An 11994-nucleotide genomic window follows, 5' to 3' on the forward strand; every position below is an offset into this window, starting at 1 on the left:
TCTATGAAAGTATCTTTACTTTTACTCAGGTATGACAATTGGGAACTTTTTCCACCACTGCATATCCCAAACCTTAACCCTTGCCATAAACATTTGGAATGAGTGCCTAACCGTAATGTTTTAACCCTATCCCAAACCTTAACCCTTACCTTAACCATTCAGTGGGCCTAAACATAATGCTTTAACCTTAAAACTTACCTTAACCATTCAGTGGGCCTAAACATAATGCTTTAACCTTAAAACTTACCTTAACCATTCGGTGGGCCTAAACATAATGCTTTAACCTTAACCCTTACCTTAACCTTTCGGTGGGCCTAAACATAATGCTTTAACCTTAACCCTTACCTTAACCTTTCGGTGGGCCTAAACATAATGCTTTAACCTTAACCCTTACCTTAACCATTCGGTGGGCCTAAACATAATGCTTTAACCTTAACCCTTACCTTAACCTTTCGGTGGGCCTAAACATAATGCTTTAACCTTAACCCTTACCTTAACCATTCGGTGGGCCTAAACATAATGCTTTAACCTTAACCCTTACCTTAACCATTCAGTGGGCCTAAACATAATGCTTTAACCTTAACCCTTACCTTAACCATTCAGTGGGCCTAAACATAATGCTTTAACCTTAACCCTTACCTTAACCATTCGGTGGGCCTAAACATAATGCTTTAACCTTAACCCTTACCTTAACCATTCAGTGGGCCTAAACATAATGCTTTAACCTTAACCCTTACCTTAACCTTTCGGTGGGCCTAAACATAATGCTTTAACCTTAACCCTTACCTTAACCATTCGGTGGGACTAAACATAATGCTTTAACCTTAACCCTTACCTTAACCTTTCGGTGGGCCTAAACATAATGCTTTAACCTTAACCCTTACCTTAACCATTCGGTGGGCCTAAACATAATGCTTTAACCTTAACCCTTACCTTAACCATTCAGTGGGCCTAAACATAATGCTTTAACCTTAACCCTTACCTTAACCATTCGGTGGGCCTAAACATAATGCTTTAACCTTAACCCTTACCTTAACCATTCAGTGGGCCAAAACATAATGCTTTAACCTTAACCCTTACCTTAACCATTCAGTGGGCCTAAACACAATGCTTTAACCTTAAAACTTACCTTAACCATTCAGTGGGCCTAAACACAATGCTTTAACCTTAAAACTTACCTTACTCCATTCAGAGTAACTGCCTCCTCCTTTTCTAGCATGGTGGTGGCTGAATCATGACATTGGCAAGGACTAGGGATTTATTTTATATAAAAAGAAACAGGATGGAGCAAAGCACAAGCAAAGTCCTAAAGGAAAACTTTTTTCATTCTGCTTTCCACCAGACTGGGTGAGGAATTCACCTTTCAGCAGGATAAAAACCTACAACACAACAACCTACCAAGACGACAGTGAATGTTCCTGAGTCGTCAAGTTACAGTTTGGAAGTAAATCTACTTGAAAATCTATGCCAAGACTTGAAAATGGCTGTCTAGCCATGATCCCCAACATCTTAACAGAGCTTGAAGAATTTTGAAAAGAATAATGGGGAAATATTGCACAATCCAGGTGTGCAAAGCTCTTATAGACTTACTCAAGAAGACTAACAGCTATAATCGATGCCAAAGTTTTTTCTAACATGTATTGACTCAGGGAGCTGAATACTTATGCAAAGACTACTCAAATGTTGCTGTAATAGGCCTACATGTTTATCATTTGCATGGTGTTTTGTTGCAGGTTTTGTTTCTTGGTTATTAATTGCCAAGCTTTAAAAACCGAAGCCAGACAGCAACATTTTAGTAGCCTAGCTAGGACTGTGGCATGTGTCTGTACACTTTCCTTCCACTGCATGCTGTAGAAGGGACACATGAAAGCAGCGCAATTTAAGATAAATTCACCGATGTGAGCGATTCGAATGCATCAGGCTGTAATTTCATAAAGTAGATGACTCAACTGTTGACTCATTTATACTCGCTTGTGTGTCTTATTCGGTCCGCCGTCCTTGTGTTGGACACATGTGCGCTAGCCACGTTTTGACTGACTTGTGATCATTGACCTTGCTAGTTTGATTTTATTGACGTTCTCAGCCTTAGTTACAGTCGTTCGTTTTTGTTAAAAATATTGAGTAACTGAAACTGAAACAGTGCATCCCAAATGGGTGGAGGCAACAAATAATGTACCAGGCCAGCTATGATTTACAACCTGATATCAATTTTTGGACTACAAAAAAATGTATTGGTGAATTATATTCATCATGCATTGAACTGCATCCATCCATTCTGCCAACAATGCCTTACTGTACGTCATGGAATTTTGAGTCAAATATAACATATTTTTTTAAACCGCTTATAAAGTTTTGAAGCATAAACTAGGAATTTGATCTTTTTTACTGATATTATTATTATCTGTTTGCTTCATATCAGCAAAGTAGTTCAAACGCAGTCAGTTCCACTTTAAGGAAGAGCAATACTGTGGTTTCCCTAACATCAACCTCCATCAGCAGTGATTGAACAATAGCTTCTGACCTAACATGGCAGATTTAGCCTCATGTTCTATTGAAAGCGTTCCAGACAATGAACCTAAGAACTAAGCCTTATTACTGCTGAGACACATTTCATGATCTAATTACCAATATAAATTTGCACAACATATTCTGTGTGTGTGTGTGTGTGTGTGTGTGTGTGTGTGTGTGTGTGTGTGTGTGTGTGTGTGTGTGTGTGTGTGTGTGTGTGCGTGCGTGCGTGCGTGCGTGCGTGCGTGCGTGTGTGTGTTACTGAGAATTCTGAGGGCGCACACGCACACAAAACCCATTCATGTGAGCATGTGTGACCACACAGACCAGATTTAGAACAGCAGAAGGCCCACAATAGGATGTTCTGTCTGTGTACGGTAGCTATAATTTACCTGTGGGAACATCCTGGTTCATTGCAGTGTATCTTCAACCCCTTGACGGAGCTGAAGTAATCACCCTGCGTCCCAGGATGCTGTGTGGGGGGAGTTACCATCGTAGCCCTGGAGGGTGCTCCTTACTGCTGCTCTATAAATAGCAGTAAACTTTGGATGACCCCAAAGCTGCTGGCGATTCTGACTGATTTTGTTTGGGGTTGGTGTATAAGGTTTGGCTTTAAAAGTATTTAACAGTATGTGTATGTGAGATCCTGGAAGTATCCCTAGGGGGCGCTCTGACATTCAGATATCCTGTTTTAAACGCCAGACTAATGTTTTGACAGTGGTCTTTTTCTTTATTGTCCATCAAGACCATCTTTGTACTCTAGTAAAGCTGCATTTTAACTTTGAACATTAATGACAGACAATGCCAGAATCTGTTTCTAGATATTGAATGTGACATTATGATAGGACATTGTCATATTCCCTTTAAAAGGTTAACGGTTGACAGATTTGTGACGCCACTTCAAAAAGGTAGAGAATGCAATGGTTTTTTTTATTCACTCAAAACAATCAAATCGAAAAGACCCTGTTTTTTCCACACAAAAAGGTCCCAGGATTTGAAAAGGGGAAATTGGATGCAATAAATTAAATGGCACTCAAAACGAACATCTAATTGACTATAAACACTAAGCTTGAAGAAAATAAAACCTCTCTAAAAGCACTCTTATATGACTTAATTCCAAAGTCCTCGCGCTCCATCCCTTCTGAACACATGAATACATGATTTCAAGTGGATGAGAGGGGTGTCAGCCAAGTTCATGTTTAGTGACACCAAAAAATTATAATCTTGCACTTGAAACCTGCTCTTAAATAGTTCATAGTTAATATTGTGGCAACACTGCTTTAATCTGTGCAGCTGTGGAAGAATGGACTGCTGGGGGAAATGGAAAGACACTATTATTTAATTTAAGAGCAAATACACGCTTGTATGGTAAATCATCAATGATTTATTGAATATCCAACACTTGTCAACTGACTGTCTGTGGTAACACACTGATATACGGTGTATAGTGGTTCCCTATATTGTTCCCTATATTGTTTCCCTACAGAACAATGGCAATGACTTGACTGAGAGGTTAATGTCATACAATAACCCATTTCTACAATAGCCCTATCTCAATTTAATAGCTGTGTGATTATAGCTAAATGGAGATAATGTACTATACATCTTAATGTTTTGAAAGCAGCAACTCTACCGTGTCACTATACAGGGGAAATTCACCAGTGCCAGGCCAGGGAGGATAGCTTCAATTAGCCCCCCCAGGCCTCCAAGTGGAAACGTGCCATTACACATTAGTTTGCTTATGTAGACCATTAAAGACTTGGTAGGGCCACATGTTCCATCTCATGCATTCAGTGCATCACCTATCTCCCAGCTCCAAAGACCTGCTCAATTGAATAGAGTGTATAAGCAGCACAATACTAGAGAGGAAAAATGGGACTATCATTAATATTCAATTTAACCTGGAAACATGGGTTAGCTCTGTGCCTCTGTAGATAAAGGAAAACATAATACACCAGAATAAAAGATCAGTGTGCTTAATTCGGAATTATATGTACCCTATGTATACAACAGTCTTCTTGTATGCAGTGTTGCAAAAGCACAGTAACTTAATGACCAACCTGGAGTGAAGACGTACCTGTTATTACCTTCAGCATTTCTGTTAGATTACAGTCCTTTAGACCAAGCCTTAGTCCTACCTCAGTGACACAAAATGTACAGGATTACCCCATAGTGTTTTTTCTCAAAAGGAAAGTTTAATTTCACAAATCAGTATAATAGTTTCAATAAATATAATCTCCACAATGTAGATTTTTAAATTAAAACTAAAATGTAATTGATATCTTAACGTAGACAGGCAAATTAATTATTTAATTTGACATAACACCTGACATAACACCCAAACCTGTTTACAATCATTTCAGACAACCTTTCTTGTCCCTGGCCTGTTTTGTTATTCCTTCTTACCTACTAGGCCTACTAGTGGAGGCGTATCCCTTATGAAGGTGTTGGCCACTTTAAACAATGCTACCTTATATAATGTTACTTACCCTACATTATTCATCTCATATGCATACGTATATACTGTACTCTATATCATCGACTGCATCCTTATGTAATACATGTATCACTAGCCACTTTAACTATGCCACTTTGTTTACATACTCATCTCATATGTTATACTGTACTCGATATCATCTACTGTATCTTGCCTATGCTGCTCTGTACCATCACTCATTCATATATCCTTATGTACATATTCTTTATCCCCTTACACTGTGTATAAGACAGTAGTTTTTTGGAATTGTTAGTTAGATTACTTGTTCGTTATTACTGCATTGTCGGAACTAGAAGCACAAGCATTTCGCTACACTCGCATTAACATCTGCTAACCATGTGTATGTGACAAATCAAATTTGATTTGATTTGATTTGACACATTGGAAATACAGAGGTAATATAAATGTAATTCTTGCTAAAAGTGTAAAAGTCGATGTTCAGATGTTTCATAAAGCATTTTAACACGGTTTCAAAGCACTTGCCATGGTAAGGGGTTACTTTACCCAAATTCAACGTTCCATAATTTACCTCTTAAAATACCTCTGGTGAACCACTGAATATATTAAAACCAGCCAATATTATTACCTTCAATTCAAGGGCTTGAATTGGCGTAAACATGTACAGAAAAATGTAGCCTAAATAAACATTAACAAAACCCTCGAATTATAATTTAAACCCTGGTTGTAGGCGCTATCGGCTTCGTTATGCAGTCAAATATTTTTCTGAGCTCGAAAAATAAATAGGCTGTTGCAAATAATAATAGCCTTACACAAAGTTGTTACTCGTATGGCTATGCACAGCTCGTTAGTAGCACAAAATGTTGTTTGTAGGCAATTATTTTTAGCCACAAAACACTCCATGCATGTTGCTCAAATAGTGCGCTCTCAGCGCAGGCATATCACAGTACGCTACACTAGAGGCGCTGAAGTAGCGGCGTTCAGACTGAATAGGCTCTTTGATGTGCCTCTGACGTGTCCAGTACTCCAGCACAATACTATGATTGGAGCGCACCCACAATGCTCAAATCCCCCATTTTAAATACATTGTTTGCCTAAACATGAAACATATTCAAACCATCATTGTCCTTAGAGGGGGGACTCGCTACGACAGACGATGAACACTTGCACGCGCACACCGCACATAGGTGGAAACAGTCACGTACGCACGCACCGATGGCTCGCGTGCACACACAAACACACAGATGAGGTGATGGTAAACAGATACGGAAACTGAGCCATCCTGACAAATCAATATAGTGCACTGAAAGTCTATTTTGTTTCAACAATATCGAATGGGGAAGAGGCATTTGTTGACAGTTAAAACATCAGCAATCTACAGGCTCCTCCCCTTTGGTGATGTAGCCTTGTGATAAGACGCAACCTTCTTAATGACTAATTTCTCTATCCCAGCCCCGGCTCCTCTCTATCCTACAAGTTCCTTCATGCATGCAATGTCCTGATCCGATCGCGTCTGACCTTTTCGTTTTTAAACACAAAACCCGAGATTTTTGTCAGTGTCCGGCATGGGAGATCAGAAAGAGCCGCCGATGGTGCACCGATCTACTTCATTTAGTATCAAGAGTCTGCTGCTTCCCTCAAAATGTGATAAACAGGACTCGGTGCTCCCAGAAAAAAACACTGTTTCTTCGGGTTCTGATTCGGAAAAATCTCTGGATCCTGATATGGAATCTGCACCTTTGAACCCAGAGAAACCGAAGGAGGAGGACGAGGGTACCGAGCGGGCGACAGAGCCTAGCAAAAATGGGAAATATGATAAACCGCCATTCAGCTACAACGCCTTGATTATGATGGCTATCAGACAGAGTCCTGAGAAGAGACTGACTCTGAACGGTATCTATGAGTTTATCATGAAGAACTTCCCATATTACCGGGAGCACAAGCAAGGCTGGCAAAACTCTATCCGCCACAACTTGAGCCTCAATAAGTGTTTTGTGAAAGTGCCAAGGCATTACGACGACCCGGGCAAAGGGAACTACTGGATGTTGGACCCTTCGAGCGACGACGTGTTTATTGGTGGAACTACGGGAAAACTTCGGAGACGCTCTGCTACCTCAAGGGGTAAACTGGCGATGAAACGGGGACTACGCTTTGCGCCTCTCAGTTTGGGAATAAACGACAGGGCGAACAACCCTCTGTATTGGCAAATCTCTCCGTTTTTATCGTTGCACCATCCCCATTACAATGGATCATCTGCAGGATTTCTGAACCAAGGGCACGCGTATGGGTCTCTACTCCCCGGGGTGGACCAGCTGAGTAACGGGGACCTTACACGCCATCTAGGTGGATCTGTCGGTGCTCTGGGTTTGTCAAACAGTTACGGTGTAAGCACGTCTGGGCTACTATCGGGACAGAGTGGCTACTTTGTCTCAGGGAGCCAGCACCCGCCGCCGCATCTCCAGCAGAGCGCGCAGGGCTATGGTGTGCCGACGAGCTCGCCACAAACACTGATCTCGAACTCTCTAAGAACGTCCCTACCGTCTTTTTCACCGGGAATTTCTAGCGGGTTTCCAGGAGTGTTGTCCCATCAAAAGAGGGTCACTCCAAATGCTTTCTTAAACTGATTGCACAACTACAACATGGGGAGGACATACAAAAACACCATATACATGGCAATTATAGGTTAAACAAACAGTGATCACAAATTAGGTCAGAAACAATAATTCCTCAAAACAAATATGGCCATAGTAGCCTATGTATCCTGAAGTGCAACGATTTATTATTTTGCGTTGAAAGACAAACTTTGTTACCTGTGGGTTGTAAAATGTAACTATAGACTTGCCAAAGGTAACTTTATTTCGGGCTATTTATATCGTACAGATTTTCATTATTTGAATAATTTATTTATGTTTTGTATTTATTGTACAATGTATTTACATTTTATTGTCAGTGTATTCATCAGTAGGCATATATTGAATAAAAAACATACAGTTTATTCATTATTTATATGAGACTTAATTTAGAAATCGTTTTGGGGGAAAACGTCATACAGATCAGGGTTAAGACACGCGGGAGAAAATAAAAGCCTACACAAGTCATATCTTCTCAGGTTCTCTGTCCAGAGACTCCAATGTAGGCTACTGCTGTAGGCCTATCTGTAATGTATGCTACACATTTTAGAGAGAAGTAGAGTTTTGTGTGTACTCTTAAATTAATGATAGCCTATTTTGTCACCTATTTTGTTGATGGGGCCGAAATAAGCACATGTAGATTAAAGGACACAACAGTGCATGACAGTGCAGGCCTCCTCCTCGTGTGAGGACTACCTACGTCTTTCATATAAAGCACTTGAGGTTTCAGTTTCTCGTTAAAACCAGTTCCGGTTGTCTTGACACTTGCCATGTTTGATAAAGGTGTTATAGGCTACTACCTATTCAGGTCTGCAAGTTAAGAGTCCGACCATTTAGTCCTATTACATCAAACACACATTTGGCAAACAGGTGTATAATATCCACACCAATATAGCATTTATCATCTAAATCAGTGGTTCCTATTTTATTCTTAGTCACGTCTACACCTTACAATTATACACAATACGATAAGGCCTACCAGCTTCCTATATATAACCCTGACAAAATGACAAAAATGTAATATGCCCATGTGTGGGGCGGCAGGTAGCCTAGCGGAGCGGTTGGGCCAGTAAACGAAAGGACGCTGGTTCCAATCTCCGAGCCGACTAGGTGAAAAATCTGTCGATGTGCCCCTACTTGCTCTTGTAAATCGCTTTGGATAAGAGCGTCTGCTAAATGACTCAAATGTAAAACAAAAAACAAAACACAAAAAAAAAGAAAACGTAAATTTATCCTGTAAATTAAGACTATACTCTGAGCTGTAAATTGCCTTACGCTTTCAGTAATAGGCTATATCCAACCTCACATTCTGAGAATAAGGGTTTGAAATAGTCTAGGCCTATTCAAATAAATAGAACAACATCATTCATCACTGATAATTCTGGAATCTGGTTTGCATAACACTGGGGTTGGGCCTACAGAACCACAGTTTGGCAAACGCTGATCCAAATAAATAACATTCTGCATTGTTATTGTAATGACCAGTTAATTAAGATTCCATTATCCAATAGGCCTATTTACAAGCAAAATAGTTTAATATTCAGGAGAGTAATACGCTGATTCACACACATTTTGGCCTAACATTTGACAGATTTCTTTCCTTTGTTGGAAAGACTATATACAGGTTTATTTATTTCACAACATTGTATTTTGGATGTTGACGATTTTTTTTGTAAATGTTCTTTCAAAGTTTTGCACTTTTTGTTGTTAGAATAGGCCTACCTAATGTATGAGTATTGTCTGTTTTTGTTGCTGTATGTTTTGAAAAAAATAAACTTGATTAAAGTATAAGACATTACACTTTGCTATAGGTTTGCTATGTGTAGCATGAATGAAAGAACAACACAAACCTAATGTACGGGTTATACATTCAGACACGCTATAGTGAGATGAAAGAATATGCAGCCTATGTAGCTAGCATAGAAAAATATTTGTTTTATCAACGGAAACAAATATGCACATTTTTATGGCTGGAAAAGGATAGCAAATTCACGTAAAATTGGGCTTCAAGTTCTTCACCCTAAAAGCATCTCATCCCATACTCTTCTGCTGCTGAATCTCACAAGGAGAAGGGAAAATAGAAATATAGAGGATAGGCTATGTTTCTGAAACAACGACTCCCCTTTCAATGCAAACCACAGTATAACCTTTCTGTCAAGACCATCAGCCCAAGTAATTCATTAATTTCAAATGATTGAAATAGGCAGGATAGGGTCATTTGTTCTGTGTGCAATTAGGCTACTTTGTCAATCATTTATATTTCTGTGGATAAAAATATATAAATGGTGTCATAAAATAGTAAAAACATTTGTAAATTCAATTGAAATGTGTCGTGAGTTTTCGATACGCATGGTATTTGATACAACTGCAGTGAAACGATCGATGTCCGCTTTTCCTGTTCATAAACAACTATGCCGTGGGGTGACATGGCCTACAGATTTCATGTTTCTGAGATGCGGCGTATACTGCCATTCTTCATTTCAAAGCAATAGGCTACAATGTATTTAATATATATGCCTATTCATTTGTAATTCATTTGTAATTAATAGGCAGATATATATTAAACATAATAAACATACATTGATTGTGTTTTGTCAGTACAAAATGGTAGGTTACAAAATGGTTAAGCCCAATTCCACCTAAAATACACAGGCATGCCACCCATGCCAAATGTATTGAAATTGACCAAATTAATTGAAGCTCTCACAATATGTCTAGTGTAGAACTGTATGCCTACTTTGTTATAAAACCATTTGGACAGAAGCGACTTATTCATAATATTACATATTACTTAATCATAAAATTACATATTACATATTATATGTAGGCTATATTACAACGATTCCACCCTTTCTGCAGGGTTTGGGGTAAGGGGATGATTTAAGAGTTACGATTAATGTCATGTTTAAGGACCATATAAGTCTGTAACTAACCCAAGCCTTGCACAAAAACAATTAACATATAGGGTACTAAATAAAAGTGTACTAATGGACTCAAAAAGTAGTCAGGAAGTGTTGGCTTAAAATGTTTAGATACAAATTATTTGAGTTATAGGGCTGCATATAGGCCTACCTTTCATACACCATTCAAACCGAATATTTCCGTTTAATCATTTATTTAATTGGTACGTCCCAAAAATATAAATACAAAATAATAGGCCCAATGGTAAATGCTACTTCATGAGTAGCCAGAAGCTATGTGGGAGAAGATGCCTCTCAGTTGAGACAAAAGTTTGCTAGTTGGTCCGAGTTGTTATGGGGGCTCATTTTAATCTAATGTTTAGAAAGGTGGTTTGAGACAAAAACGTAGAGAAAGTGAAACCATATTAGAAAATAAATAAATTAACATCAGAATGAACTTTGATGTGAAGAGAACCGCACCACATCTCACAAAGGGTAGCCTATATGCCCCATGTTTTATATGCTATAGAAAAGCAACAACAATATTCTCCCTGTGTTCAGGATTATTGTATAGCCATGGCGTTGGCACTTTTCAAAACAAAAACTAGTTGGACCAAGAAGGCATGAATTGTTCTGGCGTCAAGCAATGCTGCTGGCGGTGTGAGCTGTCTGAACATGGCTACAGGAACATGTGTGAACTGGTGAATATAAAAAGTAGAAGTATTACTATGCTATTTATTTTGAGGATGTATGCACTTAAACCTTATCAATACACATATGTTTCCACATGCCATGGATAGAATTGGTGCATCAAATTAATTTAAGTATTGTACATTTTACAACGCGTGCAAGATTACTCAGTGTGCGGGAATAGACCTATCTATCTTGGGGTGATCATCCTTATGTTTGTTGGTCATATAGGCTAGCACATTGGACATCTAGCATTGTAATGGTATAAGGTTACTTTGGTCACGATCCTCCACAATTGATATGCATTATTGCATTTCTACTAGAGCATAGCCTAATGATATCAGAATTGAACTATTTCAAGAATCTATAATCTCGAGAACGGTCAAACATTTCCACATAAAACACTTTAGATACATTGTTATTATGGATTAGTTGAAATAATTCATCCGATATTAATTTGATATAGTTTAAACTGGGTGCTACAGTAGCGTTAAAGAAGAAAACAACTAGCCTAAACCCAATAAGCAGATATGATACATTCATGTTAAGAGTACATTCATTTAATTGGCTATTATAGGAAATAATAAACCATAAACCGCTACAGTGATAACTTGAGGTTGTTAATATGAAATAGTTTCATAACAAGATGCATGTTATATCTAATAATGACATCAGAAGTAAGCCTATAGCCACAACATTCAACATAAGTCAAATTGCCTATAGGCTACTAGGCCCCAACCATGGCTATCCATTACCCCTAAGAGCAGAAGGCATACCCATAACCCATAGGGATGAATCCCCAAGCTGACAA

The 11994-nt window shown here is 38.8% G+C and overlaps 1 protein-coding gene across 1 annotated transcript; it reads left to right on the forward strand.

Moving 5' to 3' along the window:
* Nucleotides 1–6366: 6366 nt before the first annotated feature.
* LOC109888817 (forkhead box protein G1-like) lies at nt 6367–9991 on the forward strand. The gene has a single exon (XM_020479994.2). It carries the CDS (start codon nt 6529–6531, stop codon nt 7585–7587), a length of 1059 nt encoding a protein of 352 aa, XP_020335583.1. The 5' UTR covers nt 6367–6528; the 3' UTR covers nt 7588–9991.
* Nucleotides 9992–11994: the final 2003 nt, after the last annotated feature.

This window comes from Oncorhynchus kisutch, linkage group LG4, assembly GCF_002021735.2.
Source record: "Oncorhynchus kisutch isolate 150728-3 linkage group LG4, Okis_V2, whole genome shotgun sequence".
In the NCBI taxonomy this organism is placed as follows: domain Eukaryota; kingdom Metazoa; phylum Chordata; class Actinopteri; order Salmoniformes; family Salmonidae; genus Oncorhynchus; species Oncorhynchus kisutch.

Bases quoted from the DNA above. Each gene is read 5' to 3' on its own strand.
- LOC109888817 (XM_020479994.2), top strand. From the start codon at position 6,529: ATGGGAGATCAGAAAGAGCCGCCGATGGTGCACCGATCTACTTCATTT.